The sequence below is a fragment of the Lepidochelys olivacea genome, assembly GCF_965140295.1.
Source record: "Lepidochelys olivacea isolate rLepOli2 genome assembly, chromosome: 1".
Taxonomy (NCBI): Eukaryota; Metazoa; Chordata; order Testudines; family Cheloniidae; genus Lepidochelys; species Lepidochelys olivacea.
In genome coordinates, this window is record NC_140411.1 from 242,209,713 (window position 1) to 242,237,001 (window position 27,289).

General features: G+C 43.6%; 1 protein-coding gene across 3 annotated transcripts in view; it reads right to left on the reverse strand.

The window, feature by feature from the left end:
• Positions 1–27,289, reverse strand: part of CACNA1C (calcium voltage-gated channel subunit alpha1 C) — a 633,467-nt gene that overhangs the window by 157,598 nt on the left and 448,580 nt on the right. For all 3 annotated transcript variants that reach the window (XM_084640503.1, XM_084640501.1, XM_084640502.1), the window contains exon 10: positions 2,385–2,475. In XM_084640503.1, coding sequence (XP_084496629.1) covers positions 2,385–2,475 — 91 coding nt within the window. The remainder of the gene's footprint in view (positions 1–2,384; positions 2,476–27,289) is intronic.

The window sequence follows — 27,289 nt, forward strand, 5'->3', positions numbered from 1 at the left end:
TAGGACAAGTCATCCTTCATGTCTCCTAAACCCATGAATGTGTAGTGTCTCCTGGCACTTTCAGATAGCCGCCACTTTTTATCCTGAAGGTGGTTGCACTTCAGTGCTGGAAAAGTGACCCCTACATACACAGACCATGAAGTGCTTTAGGATCCTTTGGGATGAAAAGCATGATATGAATGCACATTGTAATATTAAATTACAGGTGACTATATAGACACTATAATACATTTGCCATTTTTGTTATTATTTGTATTACGCTCATGCCTAAGGACCTCACCGTGACAAACACTATACACACAAAGGAAAAAAGAGACAGTCCCTGCCACGAAGAGCTTACAAACTACAAAAGAGAACGGGTGAATGCAGCAGACAGATGGAGGAAGCACAAGGAAAAAGGATAAGTAATTTTTCATGAGGTTTGTGATCTGGGTGATGAAAACAAACTGCACTTGCTAATAACTTTGTGCACACCAGATAAGTAATTACAGATAGTGGCAACTGCTGACCAATATTATGGGGCCTAAATTACGCTTCTATAGTATAGGTCCCAGGGAGCTTGGGGTGGATTTTTGCCTCCTTGAGTTCTTCAGTTTGCAAGGGGACTGTGCAGGCTGCACCACAGGTGTGCTGAGGCTGTTCTGCAGGGCAGTTGAGGTAGTGATGTCACTTATAATCCCACCTACCACTTCCTCCCTTTGGTGTGACATATGCTTCTGGGTACACACTGACGTAGCATTCTGCCTGCAATTGTGACCAGCCCTTGTGAGAGCCATGCAAGAGGCTGAGAGATGCTTTCCCCACTCTGCTATGCACTCACACAAGGGCCTGCCATAGTCCAGCACATAATATTTTAAATACCTTCCAGAAATACTGTCTCACATATTTTGCATATGTGCCTAATAGATTTTATGACCCATGGCATTTTTTCTGATTGAGGTACTTCTATGTCATCATTAACATTTTTATAATAAGAGGTACCATGCTATGTACAGTAATCAGAACTTGATGTGCAGTGCAAATCCCATTAGTCCTGATGAAAACGTTGTGCATTGATTTGAGAACATATCCAGAATTTTGGAATCTGGATCCATCACTTTTAAAGGGACACTTTTCAAAATAAAAATGCTGCAACTCTTGAGTGCTTGCAGGTTTGGGACCAGAGGTATATATTTAAATTATGTTACCTGTTCTATTAATAACACCTTAAGTAATTAAACCTGAAAGAATGCTGAGTATCAAAACGATTTTACATAATGTATGATGTTTGCTTGCTTTTTGCATGTCACTCATCTCATTAAATCAGACTAGTCAGTTTCACTCTTTGGTTCTCCTGTGCTAGCTAGACCAATGTCATTCTGTCTGGATATCTATCAATACAGGAGAATGTTTAATTTAAAAAAAAATGGTTTTCATCAACTTTTTAAAAAGTACATTATAGGGCTTGTTTACATGGGTAATGATTCCAGAATAGCTATTACTGATTAACGTGCAGATGTTCATATTACTGATTAACGTGCAGATGTTCATATTCCAGAATAAGAGTGCCTTATTCTGAATTAAGGCAATCTTATTCTGGAATAAGAGTGTCCTCAGATGAAATTAATCAAGAAATATTTAATCCATTCAAATTTACACCCTTCCTTATTATCCTTTAATTTTCATGTGTGGATAAGACCATAGAAACAGTTCTCTTTATAGTGCACCTGATTCTGGTCTAATTAACACATAAATCCCAAATCCCTCCACTGAGATCAAGAGTCACTCTGGATTTACCTGACTGAGATCAGAATGTGGCCTATTAGGTTTCGTAACTTCCCACATACAATTTTCTTGTTTAAAAACTGTGGTAAATCCAGGACAAACAGCTACAAAAGGGGGGGTAGTAATTAGTCCCAGGGGATTAAAAGGCCCCTCCCTATCCACTGAGGAGAGAGAACCATGGGGCAATAAGGTTCAGCTGGAAAAGGGGTTGCTAGGGAACCAATTAGGTTCAGCTGACTCCAACTACTTGGGACCTTTTTAAACCCTCCCCTGGGTGGTTGGGGGGGGAGTGAGAGGAGTAGGGAAGCTGCTAGTATGCTGTTTGCAGCAAGATGCCAGACCCTCCCAGTAGGGAGGCTGCACTTGCTCCCCAGAAGGGAAGGAAAACAAGCACAAGGGACTGACTGAGGAGAGGAGTAGCAGGACCCTGTGCCACCTATAAGGATTCACCTTGCCCCAAACCTGAGTCTCCAAGGCTAAAAAGGACTGAGCCTACTGAGGTGAACAAGGTATTTTGCCACAAAACCATTAAGTTTGCATTTAAAATACTTGGATTTAACCCTTTAAATCCATCTTGTCTGCAGCAGAAGCAACATTGATATCTTTATATAAGTACTCACGCCAGCCTAGCACCGCAGTTTTCTCCTTCAATATCTGCTCCTGCCACATTGTCTGTGTTCACGGACTCAGTCTCACTTGTAGGCATGCTCACTGCAAAGTGAAGAAAAAGCAAAGAGTTGGTGATTAGATTGCAAAACATCTATTAGCAACCAATGACAATGGAGGGGACAGCTTAGCAAATAGACTCTGAGTAGCAATATCTAAGCCTTATGCATTGGGCCCTACCAAATTCATGGTCCATTTTTGTCAATTTCACAGTCATAGGATATTTTCCTCCCTTGGTGTTCACACCTCAAGTGCTAGAAGAGGGCCTCATCCTCCCTGATTAAACTAACCTCGTTATCCCTAGCCTGATTCTTGCTTGCATAGTTATACCTGCCTCTGGAAACTTCCACTACATGCATCTGATGAAGTCGGTATTTACCCACAAAAACTTATGCTCCAATTAGTCTATAAGGTGTTAGTCTATAAGGTGTCACAGGACTCTTTGCCATTAATTTCATGGTTTTAGATATTTAAACCTGAAATTTTACTGTATTGTAAATGTGGGGGTCCTGACACAAAAGGGGGTTGTGAGGGTGTGGAGTTGTAAGGCTATTGTAGGGGGGTCATGGTGTTGCCATCTTTACTTCTGAAGGCAGCACTGCAGAGCTGGACTGCTAGAGGGTGGCTGCTGGCCAGGCACCCAGCTCTGAAGGCAGGGCCACTGCCAGCAGCAGCACAGAGGTGAGGGTCTCATGCTATGGGGAACGGGTTACCACTTTTTTGGGGGCAGCAGGGCCAGCCTTATGGGTAGGTGCCATGGTCAAGGGGATGCCATGGTCACCTCTCCCCAAACACAGCCAGCTGAAGGCGCCTTTAACCCTGAGCGCTGGGCCTGGAAGGGGCAAAGCTGGGGGTGCCCCAGCCAGGGGCTCCTACTATGTGCCAGACTCCAGCTGCTAGTCCTGGCTAGGCTGCTGCTGGTGGCAGCACTGCCTTCAGATCTGGGCTCCCATTCAGAAGCCGTTGAGCTTCCTGCAGCTGGGGGAGGTTCCTGGAGGTGGGTCTGACCTGGCCCCAGTCGTGGCTCCTGCAGAGAAAGAAGTAGTCCCATTCTGGCCAGAACTAGCAGCTGGAGCCCGGTGCAGGGTAGGAGCCTCTGGCTGGGGTGCCCCCAGCTCTGCCCCTCCTCTACAATAGCCAGATTTCATGGGGGAGGCCAGATTTCACAGTCCGTGTTGCGTTTTCCAGGGTCGTAAATATAGTAGGGCCCTACTTATGCGGTTTGCTGAGCAAGTCTGTGGCCTTATTGCATAGGCCAAGCAGGTATAGCTTAAGTATATACTCAAGTTCCCCATCAGAAAAGAGTGGGACAAGAGCTGCTGCTCTGCTTCTTTCAGTGAATTAATCCCTTGAAAGTTTATAAATAGGATCAATGGAAACTGGAGGGAAAATCTGGCAAAACCACCAAAGAGATTAACAGTGGAACATTTAAAAAAACATTCCTTTATTTCTGCATGGTCTACATTTTTTAAAATAAATGATATATGTTCTGGTGAACTGATTGCTGATGAAAAGTACCAGAGTCACAGCTCTTGTGACTGAAGTCCTCTATTATCTGAAAAGCAGCTATAGCATTAGCAGCAGTGACGCTATCCTCCCCAAAACTGCCCACCGCTGTGCCTCAACCTTACACCTGGAGGAACGGGATCTCTAGGAATGAGAGAGTAGCTCAGTTTCTATGGCCCATTCAGTCTATGACCTGACTTTCTAGAATTTCCAACAAGGAAGCTAAAGAATACTGACTGTGGTGGAGTTTTTGTGTGAACGCCTGTCAATTAAGAACCAGGCTGAATATTGTAATCCACATCTACCTGATTGTTTTTGAATAGGGGACTGACTTCCTAGACCATTATCAATCCCCTAAATCTTTCATTCCACCAAGAGTTCATGGAAGAAGACAACTCCAACTGAGTAACTGCTTGTGTCCCTTGTTTGGAGAATTAAAATACCTCCTTAGCCTATATCTGTCTGAGGTCATGTGGCACAAAGGACAGCACTTCTCCCTATGTGTCTTTCCTCCCTCCCTACTTTCCAAATACACAAAATGAATTGAAGACAAAGAAATGACTCTTCAAGCTGAATGGTATGATAGGCTGTCAGAACATGACCTATGTTAGCAGCTGTACAGATGTTGGTGGGACTTTAGAGCATGCTGTGTATTAGCGGCTGGAAAGATATTTAATGGGCTGTCAGAACATGTTGTGTATTACTAAGAACACAGCTATTGTTAGCAATAAGACAGACATCCAATGGGCTACCAGAGCAAGAGCTAAACTAACTCTAGGAGATAAACCTGATGGTCCTTTCAGGGTATGCTCTGCATTTGCAACTGGGCAGATGTCCAATGGGCTGTGAGACCAGGTCCTCTTTTAGAAGCTGGAGAGCGATCTGATGGCCCTTCCAAACATATCCTGTATTCTTGCTTCAGTGCAGAGTATTCCCTCTTTTTCAATCTAACAATCTCCAGCATTTCTACTTTGTCTCTTATGGAGAGCTAAAATTCTTAGATTGTGTTTTTGAGCACTGAATGAAATATTTGACACTATGGCACTCCCTCCAACATGACCAAATGCATTGCTCCAAGTGTGTCCACACCTTTACATAATCTTATGAGCTGGCTGAAATCTTGTTATGGGTTGAGTTAAAACCCCATTGAGATTGAGAGGTGTGAAGGCACCATTCAATTAACATTACTGTAAGCATAAGCCCCCACTTAAAACAAGAAGAGTGTGTGAAATTTGCCCAGGAGCTTTTGGCTGAGTATTGTTTGGATAGGGGTGAGGGAAGGAGGGGAGAGGAGACAACAGACTGAAAAAGACAAAAACAGAGAGGCAGATGCAAAATGCTAGAAAGCCTAGCAGTAGCCTGTAAGCACAGTGTGACCCTGGAAAAAGGGTAGTGGAGAGGGATTTTAGATCTGCTGGCTAGAGAGGCTTGGGGCTGTAAGCTAAGAAACTGCTCCTTTTGTTTTTGCTTCCTCCTGGGTTTGGAGAAGGAAGATTTTGTATATTTCTTGTAAATAAACAAGATTGCAACAAAGAAAATACCAGACTCCATCAATTTCTGCTTCCAACTGGAACATTTTTAGGGTCCTGAACTTTGACTAGCTGCTTAGGTCAAAAAGGGGCAACAGAAACGTATGTGCTCTTATTGTCTTATTTGCTTGGAGAAACAACCTAAGAAACCAGCGAGATCAATATTTTGACGCACAAGAAACCGCCAAGCAAACTGAAAAAGAAACCAACCCCCAAGGTTAACATTTGATCATACAGTCTGACCCCACCCCAGGAAAACAAAACAGAGTTATTTGGCCCGTAATCTTCTGATATGAAGTGAAGCACCTTCAAAACATATTTGAGCTTGATTGCAAATGGAAAACAGTTTTGAAGATATTAGAAAAAGGTTGCTTTGCAACACCTCAAACACATATACAGGACACTGCACAAGCAATAGAAGGAGTGAGGCACATACATGCATAAATATACTCACATACAATATATATATATATATACGTATACACACACACGTTATGGACACAGAGCACAGTGGAACATTACCATGGGTTTCTGTGGAGTGACTAAACCAAGCAAACTTCCCTTTCTTCTTATCAGGCAAGCCAGCAGGAGTGCTTCCTTTCACAGACAAGATGGTCAGTGTCAAGTACCAGGAACAAGACATCAATAGAGAGCATGCAGCCAGTGACAGGCAAAAGAAAAAAACAAGGAACTCAGCTTACACATATGACATCCACTTCTGTCTGAAAACTTCATAATGAATTAAAAATACAAAATGGAAAATAAAGGCATATGGAAGTATGAAATATTACAATATACACTGTCAGAGGAGGATCCTCCTCTTCTTTCTGATCTTAGTTACAAGCTGAATCCCGCAAGCATCAAGCCATTGAGTTAAAGTTGTGGGCCAAATCCTTGTCCCACTGACATGAATGGCAAAATTCCCAAAGAGTGACTAATCTAGCTATCTGTGCTTCATATGGTGATTGCCTTCCTTCTGGGAGTAGCAAAAATAAGGCAATCGCAATTTGTCCCCAAGTTTTATGGCTGCATTATGGGCAATGGGGCCAGGATTTGGACTAGCCAATGTCTGAATACACACTTGTTGGATTTCCTCCGCTATGTTGGCAATGCTGCTACTTGAAAACTCTTGGTAGACTGCTGTGAATGCAATTCTCTGTTTTATGCTGATTTCCAGAGATTAATAACATCTACCAAGTTGGCCCAGAGGAGCTGAACTACAGAGTCATGCCCAGACTGGAATAAGACTGATGAGTCTTTTCCCCACACTATGTCTCTCCTGCTTTCCACCTGAAGTTACACTGAGCAGCCGCCCACTGACGTTCTGGTGTGTGGGTTTGTATGGCATTATAAAACACTGATCCACTCTTTATTACACACGAGGGGCCAGATCCTCCACTAATCTTGCTTCTGCTCTCTGCAGGCGGGTCTGCCTGTCCTAAATTCGAGTAGACCAGGTGGGCGAGGTAATATCCTTTATTGGACCAACTTCTGTTGGTGAGAGACAAGCTAATCAGAGTGCACTGAGCAGGCTGCACTGCAATGGCCACAAGGGCTGAAATCGCAGCCAAGGATCAGCATAGTACAGACGTGGCCAAACTGTGGCTTGTCCTCTTGCCCCCCAGAGCCCCGCACACCCCCCCCCATTTCCATCTACAGGACTGGGAAGGGGGGAGCTCGGGGCTTCTGCCATGCGGCGGAGTGATAGAATAAGGGGCTTCTGCCCTGCCGGGGGGAGAGGGCTAATGGCTTTAGCTCAGTGGAAGGGCAGGGGGCATCAGGGCAGAAGGCCCATACCGTGGCAGGCACTGTCCCGCGGGGCAGGATGTGCATGTCTTGCAGCTCTCGAACTTCTGAAGATTATTGTATATAGCTTGTAGGGTCAGTATGTTTGGCCACTCCTGGCATAGCACATTGTCATGCACTTGGGCGTGGCTATGTTAAAGCAATTTTTACTTGTAAAACACAACATAGGTGGAAGATGTTCACAGCAATAAATGCTATAAATCCCTATGTGTATGCCAGAGGGACCACGGCCTAGAGGTTAATGTGCAGGACAGCCAGGAGAACTGGCCTCATATTCCCAGCTCTGCTACAGCCTCCCTAGGCAAATCACTTTAACCTTTCTGTGCCTTGTCTCCCCCATCAGGATGAAGGGGAGAGTCATACTCACGTCCCCCACAGGGGTGGTGCAAAGCTTCATTTGTTCATGTTTGTAAAGCATTTTTAGCTCCTCAGAATGGAAGGTGCTGCAGAAGAGCTAATTACTGTATCATTCATATATCTACATTATTGAGGAGAGCAAGCCTACAGCGGGGTTCAAATGCACAGGAGTCCAATGCTGAGCCAGTTCCTGTTAAACAGTCAGCTGACTTCCCGTTACTCAGAAGCACTAGTCGCCAAAGATGAACAGAGCGCCGGCCTTGCTGCAGCGGGAGGGACTTGCTCTTCAATGTCAAAATGAAGGGGGCAGAGACACACACAGACTGGGACAGGGTATGAAGCGAACCACAACAAAGATGGGGAGGGTCATTCTTATCTAACCCTATTCACAGGATGCAAAACTTGTTAAGGGCACCTAGCCTTTAGACTTGAAACAAGGTGCACATTTTTAACAGTGAAGGTGATTAACCATTGGAATAATTTACCAGGGAATGCGGTGGAGAATTCATCACTGGACATTTTTAAAATCAAGATGGCATGCTTTTTCTAAAAGATATGGTCTGGTTCAAACACAAATTAATTCCAGGAAGTCCTATGGCCTGTACTATACAGGAGGTCAGACCAGACGGTCACAATAGTTCCTGCTGGCTTTATAATCTATGGCTCTACTAATCAAAAGTGGGAGTGGATTATCCTCAGTAGTTCTTGTGCCCTGTGCTCCTCTCCCCTGTGGTGCTTGATGATGGGTGGATTCCCCCAACACAGGCTCCCCACCAGCCTCTAAAAAACTACTGCATGCATCCATGCAAGGAATCCCCACGGAGCTGGGCTCTGCATCGTGCAGAGAACACCACCTGTACAAGCTACCCAAACCCACCCCTAGCTGCCTCAGAGGAGAATGGTGAAGCGTCCATTCCCCACACACTTCACACTGCAGGTGTCTGATCATCCTGGCACCCCAGGCTAAAACAAAGATTGATCTCTCTTCACTGCATGCCTTGAATGACATGTCCACCAGCATGATGGAGGGCTATTTTGACTTATTTTCCAACTCCTATTTTTCACCACGTTTCCCCTTCCCCTGTCACCTCTGATCACTGCTAAAGGTAATGGGACACAAGGACAACCCGAGTAGAAGCAGTGTGGTCCAACAGACAGGGCAATGGATTTGAAACCAGATGGACCTGGATCTCATCTTTGTTCTGCCATGGGCTCGCTGTGTCATCATGGGCAAACCTCTCTATGCTTCTGTTTCTCCTTCTCTAACACAGGGATAGTAATTCTCCACTCACTTTTGTCAAGCTCTTTGAGATCTATGGATGAAAAACATTGTAATGAGAGCTAAGTATTATCATTATTATTGACACTAATGCTTTCCAGGTGGGACTCAGCAAGATCACGAAACAACTCTGATGAGCAAAGGAATTCTGTGAATTCTCCAGCTGGAACTTAAGATTTGTTTTTCCATCAGGCACAACAAAAACAAATTGCAGTCTTCAGTTTCCAAGCTGCCTCCTTAAACTGAGTTAGCATTGAGTGAATGACTTCATCTCCAAAAAGAACCCCATTTCCTACTGCGTCTCTCCTGTCCATCCATCCATGAATGAGTTTGTGGGCAATTGTCAGAATATCAAACAAGTCATCTTTTTTTCTGTGGAGTGTCCTCAGTTTAATACATGAACACTGCCTAGCTTCCTCCTTTCATCACCTCTGTTTGTGGAAAGCCTTACTCATTCATTTTACCAATTAATTTAAATGAGATACAGTTTTCATTCTGCTGTATGCATTTCTCCTGGGAACATATTCTTATATGCAAGTGTAACACTGACAGACCCCAGTCATCGGTGGGCAGGATCGAACCTGAGATCTCTGGAACTGAATGCATGAGCCTCTACTGCATGAGCGAAAAGCCACGTGGCCCTTGACTAAGGCTGTAGAACAGACTCTCCAAGTGGTCTCGGTGCCACTAGATGGGACAGAACACCACACCCAGGAGGTGTGTAGGTTATACAAGGAGCATGCAAAAGGTAAATTATTGGGTACATGGGGGTAAATGCTTGTGTATAGGAGAGCCCCTCTTGTGCATCTCAGATAGCAGGCAGGAAAAAACTAGCTATGAAATGGGAACCTCTTTTGGGGTTTCTATCCTGCACAGTGACATTGTATTGTTGTGGATTGGGTTAAACCTTATCTAATCTACTCTGACCTCAACTGCTACAATAATCAACACCCCTCACAATGCTCCTTTCAAGATCCATGGATCCTACCCATGCCTATCACAACAACCTTATCCAGTGCACTAAATGCCTCAGTAAAAACTATGTGGATGAAATCAGACAATCACTATACTCTCGAATGAACTCGCACAGGAAAGTGATAAAAACATCATAGCACCTGTGAGTGAACACTTTTCACTCTTTTCAGAGTGGTAGCCGTGTTAGTCTGTATCAGCAAAAAGAACGAGGAGGACTGGTGGCACCTTAGAGACTAACAAATTTACTTGAGCATAAGCTTTCGTGGGCTAAACTCCACTTCATCGGATGCATACAGTAGGACGATATATACACACACAGAAAACGTGAAAAAATGGGTGTTGCCATACCCACTATAACGAGAGTGATCAGTTAAGGTGAGCTATTATCAGCGGGAGAAAAAAAACCTTTTGTAGTGATAATCAGAATGGCCCATATCCAACAGTTGACAAGGAGGTGTGAATAACAGTAGGGGGAAAAATAAGCATGGGGAAATAGTTTTACTTTGTGTAATGACCCCACCCACTCCCAGTCTTTATTAAAGCCTAATTTAATGGTGTCCAGTTTGCAAATTAATTCCAATTCAGCAGTGTCTCATTGGAGTCTGTTTTGAAGTTTTTTTGTTGTAGTATTGCAACTTTTAGGTCTGTAAGCGAGAGACCAGGGAGATTGAAGTGTTCTCTGACTGGTTTTTTAATGTTCTAATTCTTGACATCTGATTTGTGTCCATTTATGAAGTGGGTTTTAGCCCACGAAAGCTTATACTCAAATAAATTTGTTAGTCTCTAAGGAGCCACAAGTATTCCTCATACTTTTCACTCTCTATCTGACCTATCAGTACTCATCATCAAAGGAAACCTGCATGACACTTTCAAAAGATGAGCCTGGGAACTTTAATTCATAACTTTGCTAGACACTAAAAATCATGGCCTTACTAAAAACACTGGATATATGTCTTATTACAACAATCTGTAACCACTAAACCCCTTTTTAGTCCTGTCATTACAGGAGTGCCACTTCACCTTCAATGGCCCCTTAGAATATGTGCTAACTACTGATGCTAAACAATCTGTTCCACCTTGTAGTTAGCTTGACACACTTAGCCTGGTCTACACTTGGGGGGGGGAGGGCGGAATATTCAGCTGAATAGTGTAGCTGAAGTCGGCGTATCTTAGGTCGATTTACCTGGCCGTGAGGACGGCGGCGAGTCAACCGCTGCTGCTCCCCCATCGACTCCGCTTCCGCCTCTCGTGAGCTGGAGTTCTGGAGTTGATGGGGAGCATGTTTGGGGATCGATTTATCGCGTCTAGTCGAGACGCGATAAATCGATCCCCGATAGATGATCACTACCATCCAGTGGGTAGTGAAGACCTGCCCCTACTGCCTTTCCCAAACCTGAAGAGCTCTGTGTAGCTTGAAAGCTTGAGTCTCTCACTTCACCCACCTTGTCTCTCTAATATCCTGAGACAAATACGGCTACAACACTGCAAACATGACCTCCACTCCTCATTTAAAATATCTGAGAGAAACAGCTAAGCAGTGCCACTTAAGAAAAAGGGGGCGTCTGAGCCTGCACAGGAATTTGGACTTTTTGGGAAGAGGGCTCCACAAGGTATTGTCTTTGGGTAAGGGTGTGTGGGTGGGTGTGAGACACAGTGACACAGCTCAAGCTGAAAGACCACAGAGAGAATCAGAAAGAAAGCCCGAACAAGCTGGCTGAAAGAGACTGCTGCTGTGATCAAGGCAGCTATGTGCTATTTTAAGGTTCTTCCTGTGTTTGGAGAAACAGCACTTTGTGAATAAACAGGCTTGCATCATAAATACCAGACTCCATCATTAGTGTCTCCTCCCAACTGGAGTAATCCACAGAGGCCCAAACTTTGACTAACTGCTTAGGTGAAAAGGGATAACAGTATTATTGGAGCCCCTTCAGGAGAAGATAAGATGGGAATTAGAATTATCAGTGGGATCTTGGTGGTTAGATACTTCCTGGATTATAAAGTTATCTGAGCAAGTGTCTTATGACTACCTGACCAAACGTCAATCATATGGTCATGTGACCAGTGATTTATTGGCCTACAATGGGATTAAAATAATGTACATTTTAGAATGGAGGTCTGATTCAGTTAAACAGAGCAGACTCCTGTAGATAAGCTCCAACTTTAACTCTATCAACAAGTTCAGTGCTGAGATGGAATTTAAGATCCATAGTAGGGGAAGGAAAATAAAACAAAACACCAGTGCTGATAATTAATTGTTTTTAATGTGGGGTATTGATACTTCCTTTACTCACTAAGCACATGCTCCCCAGAGACACTTCTTTTCATGACAGGATCTGAATTAAATGCATTCTTCAGTCTGTTCCTTCCTCCACCCCCTTTGAGAATTCTTTTATCATTTCTCAGGAGACTTTTGGCTGCTGCAGAGAGCACTTCTCCTTCTTTCCAAAAGAGAAACTGTTTTTGAATTAGTGAGTGTTCACAATGAAAGATGACCAGGGAACAGTGGAAAAAAAAGTGGCCCTGTTTCTTAGATGAGGAACCTACCTGAATGGCCTCTGGAGGTAAGGAAAAGGGACACATGATTTGCTGTTCACCTGAGAAGCTAAGTGAGAAACAGGATCGGTATATGAGGAGGACAGATGGTACATCAATGAGTCTATATAAAAAAGGTCCTTGAAGGACTGTAAAATCCTTGGAAACACTAGTTGAGCGCCAGAAGGCCAGTGCCTGTCCAATTAGTACTGAGATCTGGTTTCCAAGAGGCCATCTTAGGTTATGTAAAAATATGACTGAGGTGATTACATCAGTTAGAAAGAGAGGACCTGGTTCTCATTTATGACAAGGCCCCTTTAGACCACTGTGGTAATGTTAAAGGACCTTAAAGTGGTTATCATTTGCACTCATTTTAAGGCAACTTTATGCCACTACAGTGTAAGTAGAGTGGTGTAAAGGAGCCTTAACATAAATGAGAGTCAGGCCCAAAGTAAGCAAAAAAGATAAAGAGATGGAGAAGCTAGCATATACTAACGGAGCTACCTACAATGAAAAGATGAGGGTAGCTAGCACATTGGGTTGCATGACAGAAGATGAATACATGAAGGCAGAAGACAATGGAATAGAGCTGAGCTAGGAAGTATTATGTGTTTTTTCAGAGTGGAAATGGCAATAAACTGATTATATACATATACCCACACTAACAAACTCATCCCACATATGTTGAGGTGACAGTCAGAGTCATGTGATAAATGTATATCAACCACATACATGGAAATAATAACCATGTGATATATCAAGAGGCATGTGCCAAATTGCACAAGTATGTGATTGATACATTTGCCATATACTCATCCAGTTTATCACATACCTATAGCTGAACTGTCTGCCCATTAGTCCATCTCTCTGGGATCTAGTCTGACATTTCAAACCCCTCAGCTGCTCCAAACATCTGCCATTTTTTATTTTTAAAATCATCTCAACAGAGAGACATTGTGTTCCATAAATATCAGTTCATTATAGCTGGTGAATGGAACAAGCATTATGCAGAAGACCACATAATAGACAAAATCAAATCTAAGCCCCTTTCGAAGTGAGATGACCTTTTCAAGTCTCAAATGCATTCTGTTTTCCACTTCCAAGAAAGAACATGTACATCTATTCCCAGGAGTGCATTAACACTTCCCTGCACATAATGTTCAGGTTTTTTTAAAAACAACTGACACAGCTGTAATCTTTTGGATTTCTCATAAGCACAGTTTGCAGGAATCTCACTCTGAAACATATGTTCAAGAAAATGGCTCATTCCTGTGCTAGAAAAGGCAAATCAAGCATTCTCCAGTGGCAGCTAGTTGTACTGTCAACTGGGCATCCAAGTTCAAATCACTAGCTTGCTCATCACTCCTCAGGCTAACTGCGGTTGGAAGGGCTATAAAAGCAGCACTCTTAGTCTCTTGGGACTCAAGAAAGGATGCAGGAACGGACTGGTTAGGCCATAGGCTAAGAGAGTTTGCTACAAGAACAGGTAACAGAAGACATGCCTCCTGCCAGTGTGCATCCCTCTGAATGACATCAAACCAACCTTCAGAAACAGATTCTATACTGGCCTCTTCACTTTCCTAAGTGTAAATGGCTTAAATGGTAAATGGCTTGTATTGTTTTCTTGGCTGGAAACAACTAAGGGCAAAAATACAACCATTTATGAGGCAGGTTGGGATGCATTTTGCATCCTAAGCATCCTGAGTCTGTCTGCTTCCTCTTGGGAAACTCCTTCTGGCTGTAATGATGAGTTCTAGTTAAATTAAAACATTTCGAGTTGGGTCTTGCACTATTTAAACACTATTTACTGACTTTAAAAGATTATTTCCAAATAGTTCTAAGAATTTTCCTACATCCCTGCTGATGCTTCTAAGCGTCTTTTCAGCAAGGGAGGTAAGCCCCAGAGCAACACTACCCAATGTACAGAAGTCTGAGAAGTGCAGAGGGGAACTCCCCATCCACCCTGGCTCCTGTTGTTCCCTGGCTCCATGCAGGGGTTCTGTGTAAAAGAGAAAACCCCCCCCCAGCCATTACTTTGGAAACAGCAGCAGCTCTGCTGCTTTGTAATGGGCAAACATGCCCTTATAGGGCCTGGGAAATGGCAGCACTGTGAGCTCTCCCTTGAGCAGTTGATATTGTGCTAGTGACACAGGAAGTGCAACTGACCATCAACACACCGGTGAAACTAACCATAGAAGAAGGGCTGTCAACTGCACATAATAAACAGAAAAATAGAGACTATTATTTCCCCTCTAGTCTAGCAATTCTTGAAGTTCCAGGAATCTAGGTGTTACTTATCACAGTAATAGGCACACAAATTTCAGGCACAAATGTTTTTTTTCAAGTTGATGGTGTCCTTTTAAACTGTGGCAAAGCCTGATATGAGGGATCAGTTCTGCAGCTGCCCTGCACATATAACAGCTGCAGAACTGCGCAGCAAATCAGTAAGTCTGAAGATGGTCTCCACATCAGCAAGTGTCTTTGTTGTTTCAGTTCAAAGCTGTATGAATATATCCCTCCTGCATGGCCTATGAGAAACAAGCAGTAGGGGGCCATTCCAATTGGCTATGTTCAGGCCACTGGAAAATCTCCTGGGACTGTTGCTGCAGGCCACCTAGATTTCTATGCTTGCAAAGGAACTGAGTCCAAGCAATTTTGTGACTTTCTCCCCCCAGTCATTTCCAAGTGGGCAATACCTGGAAATTGAGTGAGTGGTCTGAAGGTTGGGAGTTGGAGAAGGTGAGTGTATATGCCTGTGGTTAGTGGGCAAGCTTTGGCAGCTAGAAGGCAGACCAGGTGGCAGTATATGTTGGGAGGAGAGGGAATGAACCAACAACTGGGGGGTAAGAGGGGTCTGAAATCATGTCCAGGGGGAGTGTGACTTCCAGTAGCTGGGAGTCAGGTCCAGCTGGAAGTCTTTCCTGGGGAGCCATGGAAGTTGCTGCAACTGGGAAGCTGATTTGGTAAGGGATGTTATAGCAAACAGGTGACAACAGCTAGAAGGCAGGTCAGATTGTATCCAGTGGAGAGGAAAAAGCTTTCGGGGCAGGGAATCATTTTCTTTTTTGTTTGTACAGCACCTAGCACAACAGGGTCCTGGTCCATGACGGGAGCGCCTAGGAACTACAATAAGATAGATATAATAAATAATAATGATTAATAATAACCTTTGGGAGGCTGGTCAGGTGTTGATACATGTCAAGAAGAGAAATAGGGAACTGGCAGCTAGGAAGGAGAAGCTGGGCTGGGGCACGTTCAGAGGGTTGTAGACAGCTGGGCAGAGGTTGGGACCCTTGTGGGGGATATTAGTGGAAGGGATCAGCTAGTGCTGAGTAGTCTCCCCTGCAGTATCTCAGGCTACAGCTACCTTGCTCCTAGCGTTCAACACAACAAAGTGACATATAACAACAGAGTGAGCAGTGAGGCTTCCCCAGTCTGAGGGGGCCAGTTTTACAGGCAGCGATTGCCATGTTCAGATGCAGACTAACTCTCTGTGAGTACGGACATTTTTTAGTGTCAGTATTCACATGGAATCTTGGGTGGTGCTTTCCCAGTGGCAATCAACACAATTTACCGATCAATATGCTCATTAGTTGTAGGTTGGTGCTGAGCTGGTGCAGGCCTTTGCGGTTGTATTAATGTATCATAACTGATTTTATTCAGTTCCCTGATCTGAGCTGGCAACCACTTCTCCCAGCTTGAAATGGGAATAAACATCTTCCCCTGTTTTCAGATAGTGGCCATTATATTACATTTCTGCTATATCTAGGAAATAATATGTTTGTAATTTTGAACACTGCTGTGCATGAGGTATTATTTCAGACATTTCTGCTAACATAATGACTAGTCTGATACTAGACACTATTATAATATCTTATGAGTCAGAAAAATGAGACATGCTAGCAGGGCAAGCAGTATTACAGCTTGGAACCAGAAGTGTAAACAAGGATTTCAAGTTAAAGGGCTTTTCCCTTAAAGCTAGCTTGTAAAGCGTATAATTAACGCTCTTGTACCTCTGCAATAAGACACTGAAAATAGGTCAATTACTCCAAGCCGAAGAATAGGCATTGTCTAGTGGGCTTGAAATAGTAATTTTTAGTCTGTGAATACTTTCAACATTCCCAAAACTTAGGGACTGATAACACCAACTTGAGCTAAGCTTAGTGGGGGCAGGTGTTGTGCAAGCTTCCCTCACCCAGCTGTGTGAAAACAACTCATTCCTGGCCTTAAATATCCCCTGCTCTTCCATTCCTGGGTCCTCCAAAGTCTTTTAATGCACTTACATTCTGACCTGGAGTACCCTATGCAGCTCTGCCCGTGCCTTTCAATTCTGACCTTGACTTTCATTATTACTCCATTGGAGGGGACATAACACAGCTGTGAACACAGCTCAAAACTGATCTGCAATAACCCATGCTAGTCTAATCCTGGGCCCCCCACAAAACTTTACTGATGCATCTCAGTTAAGACCTGGAAAACCACTTCCTATTCTAGTCCTCTCTTAAGCAGAGAGGATAAATGTGCTGTGGTGTTATGAATGGCTGAGAGCAGTACCAATAAAACCTCATGGACCCTCAAGCAGAGTCTGAATCCAAGTCTCAAGAGGTGAAAGGCTAATTCACTAAATACTGACTCACCTCCACAACCCTGCTACCGAAGAACTGCTGTGGGAGTGAGGATTAGACAGTGTTGTGTGGCAGCTATTATGGGTTCAATTATCCCAGGGGGAAATTGTTTTTCTGTCTTTCTTTCAAAATTTGAAGGCCCAAGACATTTGGGGTGTGGGGACATGTATTTCCTCTCATGATCAGAGACAACAGGAGGTGGTTTAGGGTTTTTAGCCTATTATCACACAGTTGGATAGAGATAGCTAGAGTGGATGAGAGTTTTCTCCCCACTGAGCAGAAGAAGTGGCCTCTTGTGAGATGGTCCGGTCACAGAGCAATCATCGTTTCTTCTTGCTTGAGCCACATCTAGGTTCTTATTATAGGTTTCCTGTATCCTGTGTCCCATAACTGAATTCCCCTCAGCTGTGCCAGCGCTGTTTGTAACTGAATTCCTCTCAATTGTGCCAGTGATGGCAATTGATTCAGCTGCACATTTTCCAGTTCAACCGTGTAAGGTCACCCAGATTCCTTCTGTCTAAATGCTGCCTCAGGAAAAAGCAGCATCATAGACTGCCTGTTAGCTACAACTAATTGCATTGGTCTCTTGCAACAGCTCCAGAACCTGTGAGGTCAGCAGTTAGCTGTCTAAACTCCGCTTTTTATTCTTGCTTTTAAAATGCTTGTGTGCGAATGCTGGTGTTTCTGAAAGAGAGGGACAGGTGAAATTGGCATTGAGTAAGAGGCAATACAGGCTCAGGCTATGAAACCTTCCCCAATGCTACTCTGCCAATGCACCTCTGTCCTCTAATGCAGCATTTCTGGCTACTGCAGCCAGTCCTCAGCCTGCACACCGCTCTGCCACGGTGGGTCAGTCTTGGCCTGCCTGTTTCCTTTAGTGCATGTAAAACCTCAAATAAAATATTTACAGTAGCGAGGAAGCAAAGGAGTAAATAAAATAAAAGATTAAAAAAAAGACACTCACAGACAACCTACTCTTACATTTGGAAAAAAGACACCAGAACAACTTCCCCAACGTCTAGTCTCACCACGTGTCTTGTACCATTCAAGAATAGTCTTGTGTTTCAGGCACTGGATCTGGACTTAGGAGACTTGGGTTCAATTTCTGGCTCTGCTACAGATTTCCTGTGTGCCCTTGGGCCAGTTGCTTTCTCTCTGTATTACACTTATCTGTAAAATGAGGTGCTCTAGTTCATGCACAGATATTGGACCTGAAGCAGGAATTAACACAGGGAAATCCTATGGCCTGTGTTGGCAGGAAGTCAGATCAGACAATCACAATGGTCTCTTCTGGCTTTAAAAATGGATGAATTTATGAAATAGGAATACTACTTCCTTTCTCATTCCGGTCTGCGTTCTCTATTTAGACTGATCATGTATGTAAAGCACACCAGGGCTCTGCTCTCAGGTGACGCTACTGTTTCATACAAATAATAATCCACAGTTCCACATCTCCAACAACATGCTCCATATCTCCCAGCTCTCATTGCCTAACACCACCGCCTCACTACTCAGAATTCTCAACACCATCTAAAAAGTCCTTTGGATTTCAGGCATGATTATTGCCATGTAACCAGGGGTGCTGGAACAATTTGTATAGTGGGGGTGCTGAAAGCCATTGAACCAAACTGTAAACTCTGTCTATAATGGAAACCACTTCAAGCCAGGGGGTGCTGCAGCATCCCCCGCATCCCTAGTTCCAGCACCTATGTGTGTAATCCTGCTCCATGGATATCCACCTGTGCTTTGAATGCACTGTTGGCCTTTTCTCAATGAAGGTGTCTCCTGACGTTATAACTGCAACAATAATTGATTTTTAAAAGTGTTGAGTGCTCAGTCGCTTTCACTGACTTCGGTACAAACTGCTGGATGCTCCATATTTTTGAAAATGACACCACTAATTTAAATGCCCAAATACAGATTTAGGAGCAGGACTTTAGGCATTCATTTTTGAAAGTCTTGGCCTTGGTATTTACTTGGTCAGTTCTGCTTTTTCGTAGCACCTCTTATAAAAACTGCATCCCAGGTCTCTATGGAGATGCTAGTGGTGCACATGTTTTATGTCAGTTTGTTTAATCATTGCAGTTAAAGCATGGCCGTTATATGTAAGGGCATGTGATTGACAACTTTGCCCACTGTAGCACAGTGGCCACTTACTGCCTCCCCAGCACCCCCTCCTGGCTAGGGTTGCCCCCTGTGGCTGGCCCGCCTCTACTTCCCTTTCATCTAGGTCTCCTCCAGAACTCACTGTTCTAAGGTAATTCAAACAATCCTCATTTATATAGCTACATATCAGCCCTCCAGGCCTCAACCCTAGTTCAGTCTCTCTCCCCCAGCAGTCCAAAATAACACAAAATCTTTGAAAACAGAATACAAACTCTCACAGTCTTTATCCCAGTTTTCTGACTGTCCGCTTCCCAGCATCCCCTGCCTGGAGTTTGTCCTTCCTCCGCAGGTTCTCAGCTAGTGACTTCCCCCCCACTGACTCAGAGCCCTGCAGGAGCCTTCTTACCACTCCCTGCAACATCTGCAGGGATAGCTGCAGTTTCCTAAGCCTTCCCAACTTACTGCCAGGCTTCCAGCCCCAGATAGTTTCAGCTCCTCTCTCAACCATACCCTTCCCTCTAGCTTCCTACTGCCTTTTTACATTGGAATCACCTGATTCCTCTCAAGTAGGGCACATGGGCAAGCCACTGACCCTGTTAAACCCAGATCGTTTCCTATACAAAGTCTTCTTCCAAGAAGAGGATTCAAGGTGCCATCAGATATGACTTGATAACTTCAGCCAATGCTTTCCTTTCCGATAGGGTAAATGGAGATTTATTCATCTGGAAAAGGTTCCTTCCAGGACCACATTTATTATCAGCCCCTTATCAGGGCTCACCTTCAGTGACGTTTTTGCATAGTGATCTTAGTGATATTAAACAGGATTCCCACACCATCATAAGTCTCCTTTCCAATAGGCCAGACAGAATGGCCTTCTCATCAATCATTCTTTGCCAGGGAAATAACCTTCATAGCGGAAAACCTTGTGCCCTGTAAACATTTTTGTCAGCTTTTATATGCTGTAGCTGGTCACACACCACTGCTCTAGCAGATTTCAACTGAATTTTGTTTGCATCCAGGTTGCAAGAGTCAGGGAAGGGAGAAGCTGGAAAAAGTTGTGAGTACAGGTGCTGGAACTAGGGGTGCTGCTGCATCCCATTTCCTGGCTTGAAGTGGTTTCCATTATATACAGAGTTTACAGTTTTGTTCAATGGCTCTCAGCAACCTCACTATATAAACTGTTCCAGCGCCCTTGGCTGTAAGTTAGATCACTCGTGCCCAAACCTCTTACTTTTTAAACTTTCCCCCTTTTTTCAGTGAATAAAAGGGGAGGAAAGTAAAAAAAGTGAAACAAAGTGGAGTGGGTAGGAAACCCACTTTCCTTTTTACTTCTACTTGCCACTTTTTCTTCCAGTATAAAAATGTAAAAAGTAAGAGAAAGTGTGTGGGGGGGTGGTGGTGGTGGTGCGGAATCTATTCTCACTTTTAATTTTTTTTTTCCAAAAAAAGTCAAAGGGTGAAATCCTGGTCCTACTGATGTTGATGGGAATTTTACCACTATTTCTACCAGTGGGGCCTGTATTTTACCCCAAATGTAAGCTTTCTGTTACTTTCACTCAAAGACAGAGAGAAAGTTAAAAATGGAGAGTCTTAATTTTACAAGTGTAAGTCAACCTTAGCATAGTCAACCTGTGGAACTCTTTACCAGAAGATCTTGTGAAGGCCAAGACTATAATAGGGTTCAAAAAAGAACTAGATAAATTCATGGAGGATAGGTCCGTCAATGGCTATTAGCCAGGATGGGCAGGGATGGTGTCCCTAGCCTGTTTGCCAGAAGCTGGGAATGGGTGACAAGGGATGGATCACTTGATGATTACCTGTTCATTCCCTCTAGGGCACCTGGCATTGGCAACTGTCAGAAGACAGGATACTGGGCTAGATGGACCTTTGGTCTGACCCAGTATGGCTGTTTTTATGTTCTTAAGTGCTAGTGTCAATTTGCAGTGTTGTTGTAGTCATGTTAAAGTCCCAGAATATTAGAGAGACAACCAAGGTGGGTGAGGTAATATCTTTTATTGGACTAACTTCTGTTCGTCAAAAATACAAGCTTTCAAGCTACACAGAGCTGTTCTTCAGGTGATACTTTCTATCACTTTTCAACATTTCTCTCTCTTTCTTCTGGGACCAGAGGAAGGTGGGGCGGCCAGAAGGGGAAATAGGAAAAACTTGATATAAAGTGGAATTTTCCCAACAACTTTGAAATTAAATATTCAAAAATACCAAACAATATTATTTTTTCTTGAGAATTTTTGTTTTGAAATTTGTTGAAAAATGGAATTGAAACTTCTTCACAAAAAATTCTTTTTCAATGAAAGGCCATTTTTCAACTCATTTTATCAGATTTAAATTGCCCTGCTTGCTACCCTCTAATGCCAGCCCTGGGTTTTATATGCAGAAAACCAGTTTTTGTGGCTCAGGTGGGCTGTGGAGTTTTTATAGCATGTTGGGTGGAGGCCTCAGAAGGAAAAAGGTTGAGAACCCCTGTTCTAGCCCAATATGGGAAGCAATGTCCCAAAAGCTTTTTCCAGGCCACATGCTAAATACAGACTGCAGCAACACAAACCCAAGCAAAGCTTGGAGCCTAAACTGATGTATCCTCCAGCAACGATGTGGTGCAGGATGTGGGGTTCGTCCCTAGAGAGAACCAATACAATTTGTGGACATTTGCACATTTTCCCCATAGCTCTGTCACTCAAGTCTACTGAGAATAGGTCCAGATGGGTTGCCTGTGTTCGTGTGGTGCATCATCAGACTGCCTTTCAGAATGCATACAATGGTTGGAGTTTGTAGCTAATCTTTTCTTAGTTACCAGATGATTATTTTCCACATCAGTGGATAATGATAAAGGTAGATGCTGCCATGCACTCTCCTTCTTTAGAGCCATTTTTGACAGATAATAAATCATTCTAGGACATGGGCTTTTATTTTCTGGTATTTATGCAAGGGGGGCAAAATGCAATCAGGTTGTAAGACACCATTCTCGAGCTGCTATTTGTTTAGCTAAGGAAACAAGTTGACAAAGACTTCATTTTCAACTTGTCTTGGCTCTTACAACTTTTACACAGACTTCTACTTCCTGAGTTTTTTACAGTGAGTGACAGCTTCCAAAACAGCAAACTGCACCATACTGTCCACCTACTGTTCTGCTTGCTTTGTCCCTGAATATTCATTTGAAATACAATGCGACAAATTTTGCTCAGAGATACGCTGGAGTAAATCAGGATTAACTGAATCGACTTCACTCCAGTTATTCCAAATTTATTCTGGTAAAACTAATAGCAGATGTTGGCCCAGTTTATTATTTTTTGGCTACATAATCAGATGATATGAGCCTAAAAGAGCAGTTAGGGTTGGGACTGGAGTCTGAAAAGTCCTTCTCTAAAACTAACATCTAGTTTTTCCATTTTGAAACCGGCATCTATTATTTTCACATCAAGTTTGACCAGTTTATAAATCAAAACAAGACTTTTCCAAGGCGAGCTCTACAAGTTCAGCCCTACCACCCGGTCTCTGGAAATCCAGCTATGTACTTTCTGCTTCACATGTGATTTCACAGCACTATGTTGGCTTTGCAGGGCTGACAATTTACCTATCAGTACACTCAGCATATAAGATTCAGAGGGCACAGAGCTAGCTGATATGTGAAATTAACAACTCACTTGTCTTACTGTTCTGACTAGAATCAACATTAGAATTAGCCCTGGTCTACACTAGGACTTTAGGTCGAATTTAGCAGCTTTAAATTGATGTAAACCTGCACCTGTCCACATGATGAAGCCCTTTATTTCGACTTAAAGGGCTCTTAAAATCGATTTCCTTACTCCACCCCTGACAAGTGGATTAGCGCTTAAATCGGCCTTGCCGGGTCGAATTTGGGGTACTATGGACACAATTTGACGGTATTGGCCTCCGGGAGCTATCCCAGAGTGCTCCATTGTGACTGCTCTGGACAGCACTCTCAACTCAGATGCACAATTGTTTGCCATTGCTCTGACCAGGGAGGGGCGACTGACAACACGGCTTACAGGGTTGGCTTACAGGGAGCTAAAATCAACAAAGGGGGTGGCTTTACATCAAGGAGTATTTCAGGCAGGACTTCACGGAGGGTTCCAGTAAGAAATGGTGCACCTAAGTTATTGTTCTTATTGGAACAAGGAGGTTAATCTGGTCTCTGATTGATACATGGCTAGATTTACCTCGTTGCACCTTCTCTGTAAGTGACTGCAGTGTGACCTAGAGGAATGAGTCCCCTAGACGGGGGGCAGGTGGGAGGGGGGTTGCAAATGAGTACAAAACAAATCTGGTCTATTTCTTGTTTTGATACACTCCAGCTATCTTTTACATCTTTGGCTGGCAGCAGACGGTGCAGAAGGACTGCATGCCATCCACATTTCATGGCTGCTCGGCAGAAGATGGTACAATAGGACTGCTAGCCATCCTCATCTCTTGCCTGCCCAGCAGAAGATGATGCAATAGGACAGCTAGCAATCCGTATCACCTGCCTGCTCACCATAAGATGGTTCAATAGGACTGACTGCAGGACTAAAGAGAATGACTTGACCAAGTCACTCCAAATTTAGTCCCTGCGCCCATGTCTGCCCAGGCGCTCCTGATTGACCTCACACAGGCGACCAGGAGCACCTCAGACATGACGATGACGGCTACCAGTCCTATTGCACTGTCTGCTGCCACAAGGCAATGGGTTGCTGCTGCTGTGTAGCAATGCAGTACCACGTCTGCCAGCACCCAGGAGACATACGGTGATAGTGAGCTGAGCGGGCTCCATGCTTGCAGTGGTATGGCGTCTGCACAGGTAACTCAGGAAAAAAGGCACGAAACGATTGTCTGCCCTTGCTTTCACGGACGGAGGGAGGGAATGGGGGCCTGACGATATGTACCCAGAACCACCCGTGACAATGTTTTAGCCCCATCAGGCATTGGGATCTCAACCCAGAATTCCAATGAGCAGCGGAGACTGTGGGATAGCTACCCACAGTGCAACGCTCCGGAAGTCGACTCTAGCCTCGGTACTGTGGAAGCACACACTCGAATATATAAAACCGATTTCTAAAAAACTGACTTCTATAAATTCGACCTAATTTCGTAGTGTAGACATGCCCTTAGAATCAAAGCACCGCTGGGGACACACACACTTGAATATATAAAACCGATTTCTAAAAAACTGACTTCTATAAATTCGACCTAATTTCGTAGTGTAGACATGCCCTTAGAATCAAAGCACACTAAACACATTCCAGAGCATACAGCCTCAAAATCTTATGTTTTAAAAGGGATGCACAGGATTTAGAGACAACTTTCATTAAAGTCAGTCAGACAAAGTCTGTGCAAATCCTACTGGAATCAATGGGGCTTGCACATGGTGTAAATCAGGGCAGAATTTGGCCTAAGGAGAGTAATTCAAGTCAATAGGAATTGTGTGGGTAAATCCTGAACAAAGTGAACACTAACGGAAAAGTGGTGGCCTCTATCATCATATTGTGCAAAGGAGTCAAATGATTTCATAGACCTTGCTAGTTATCCCAAGATAATGTGGTCAGGTTGTTATTCCTGGGGCTGCTATTTCTGGTGCCCTAAAATATTTCTCTCTTCACATCCTGTTCCACTGATTTTTGTATTCCCCTCACTTCTGGCCAGATTTTCAGAAGCACACAGCTCCCAGTTATGCACTTAAATGCAATAGCAGATTTTCAAGAGCTACAACTCAGCATCTAGCAGCTCCCCATTCCTTTTTAAAGTTTTACCTTTTCAGCTGAAAACTCTTCTTTCCTATTCTACTTTTCCCCCTACATGTTTCTTCTTAAAATGGTTGGCTTTTGACAAAATCCCTTGCACATCACAAATGAAAAACACTCTGCTGCCTCTGCTGAAATCACCAGACCACCACAACATACCACCATCCACAAGAAACACTGCATAAGACAAAATGAGAGACTGTAAGGCAAGACAAGCAGGTCTGATGTCAGTGGAAAAGTCTATTTATTGCTAGTTTATTAGAGAATTAGTGAGTTCTTCCTTGAGTAAAGAGGACCCCAAAGGTCAAGCAGACCCTACAGTCATTTCTGTGAAGCCTGAGATTGTTTCTTTTCAAGCTATGTAGGATTTTAATTTTAGAATTTGAGCAATTTTCTCCTCTGGTTCACAACCTGCCTGTTGTTCTGGGCTCTCTCTCTGTGTCTTCATTTCGGCTTTCTCACATTCCTATTGTGAATCAGGCACAAATCTTGATGTGCAGCCAAAACCCCTTGTACTTGTCACCACCTAATGTACTCTCTTAGCCATTCCTACATAGTTTGGAGGGGCGATACACTGATTTCCACTGCTTTTCCTGCTAAACTACATGAGGATCTGACTTTCTCCAGGCATCAGTCCCATTACAATAAAGCTTTGGAATGTAATTAGACCTTAGTATCTTTGTCCCATTAGATGAGCTATCAGTTCTTGTTATAATTTACATTAAAGTCTTGGATATGATTTTAAATGGCAAAATGAGCAACCTCTAATCACAAAATGCTTTTGCTGTCAGACAATTAGCCAAAGTCTTTTTGTCAGTCACACCTGTGAACTTTAATGAAATCAGTGGGGTTACACCCCTACTGATAGCAGAACGTATACCAATCAGAACTGAAAGGGAGGGAGGGGGGAAATGTGAGTGGCAGGAGCCATGGATGGTAACAGTGAAGTCAATGGGAGTTTTGCCATTCCACTTCAACAAAGGGAGACTCTGGACTTCGCTGAGGTTCCTGTTTCTACACACTGCAATGCATGAGCACCCCATCCCTTATAAAAGATAAAACATGGCAAACTCCCAGTTGCTGTACAACAGGAAGGGGAAATCTCTTTGCTATCATGTTCTGATATAATTTTGAAGCTCAGCATCTGTTTTGTGGCATGTCGTGCGTTTCTCTGCTGGATCAAATTAATGTTTTCTTCCTCTGTAAAAAAGCCCATCAGGAAAAGGGCAAAGATGAAAACCATCAACACAAACAGCCTCCAGATGCCTCTTCACCTCCTCCATTCCACATCTGCTGTAATTGTTAAATCATGTTTGCAAATAACGCTGCTGCATATCTCTAAGCCACTCCCTAAGACACAGCAGATGAATGCAGCCAGCTCTCTGGATGTCCCCTGAACAGATGTGAGAGACGAAAATCAATTAAACTGGTTCAGAAGAACGCTGAGGTCTCTTTTAGGGATATTATCAGTTGAAGTCTGTATAGAATATGTAGCTCTGGCTGCCTTCACTCGCTTACCCATCGTTTCTCTACTAAGTCCCTCAGTGTTGTGGCACTTGGATTTGTTGGCCTCCCATCTTAGGGCTGTTAACACTCATCACAGCTCAGAGCACAGTGTGGAGGCGTCAGGAGAGCGACAGCAGATAGAAATATGATTAATGACATATGGCCAAGGTCAGCAACCCCCTTAGGAACAGACACAGGCAGCCAATCCAAAAACCAACAGGCTGCAAGTGAGACTTCTCTTTCCTATGCCTCGTCTTCTCAGTTTCACAGTAGGCAGATTCCCGAGCCGGAACAGACAGCCCTGTTTACAGAGCAGGAAATCTCCCCACTGTACTCTAGGACTGAGAAGACACTGAGAGCATGTGGTTTGGGCCTAGTTTAGGTAGACTACATGGGTCAGATTCCAGAGGATGTAAATTGGTGAATCTCTGAGCTTCACTGATTTATAGGAGCTGCAGCAGTGGACTAATAATCAAACAAGTTTGTTATTTGCTATTTAACTCTGCTTGAAGTCTACTGACTTTGTTCCCCATTGAAAAAAAAAACAGCCAAAAAAAACCTGAGCAGACAAAAAGAACACCATAATAAGACAAATAGAGTAACAATAGTCACAGGATGATAACATCTTCTCTTCGAGTATCACACACAGCTTTGCAAACACTAATCAATTATGCCTAACCACACACCCATTTGACAGATGGGAAAACTGAGGCACAGAGAATCTAAGTGACTTGTCAAAGGTCATAGAGTGAGTCAATGTCAGAGATCACACTAGAGTCCAGGTGTTTTGATTCTTAGTCCTGTGCTGTATCTATGCTACCTCTCAAATTATGTGTTCAAATGTAATTGTCTGACTCTCATTAAAGATGAACTCTGCACAGCACG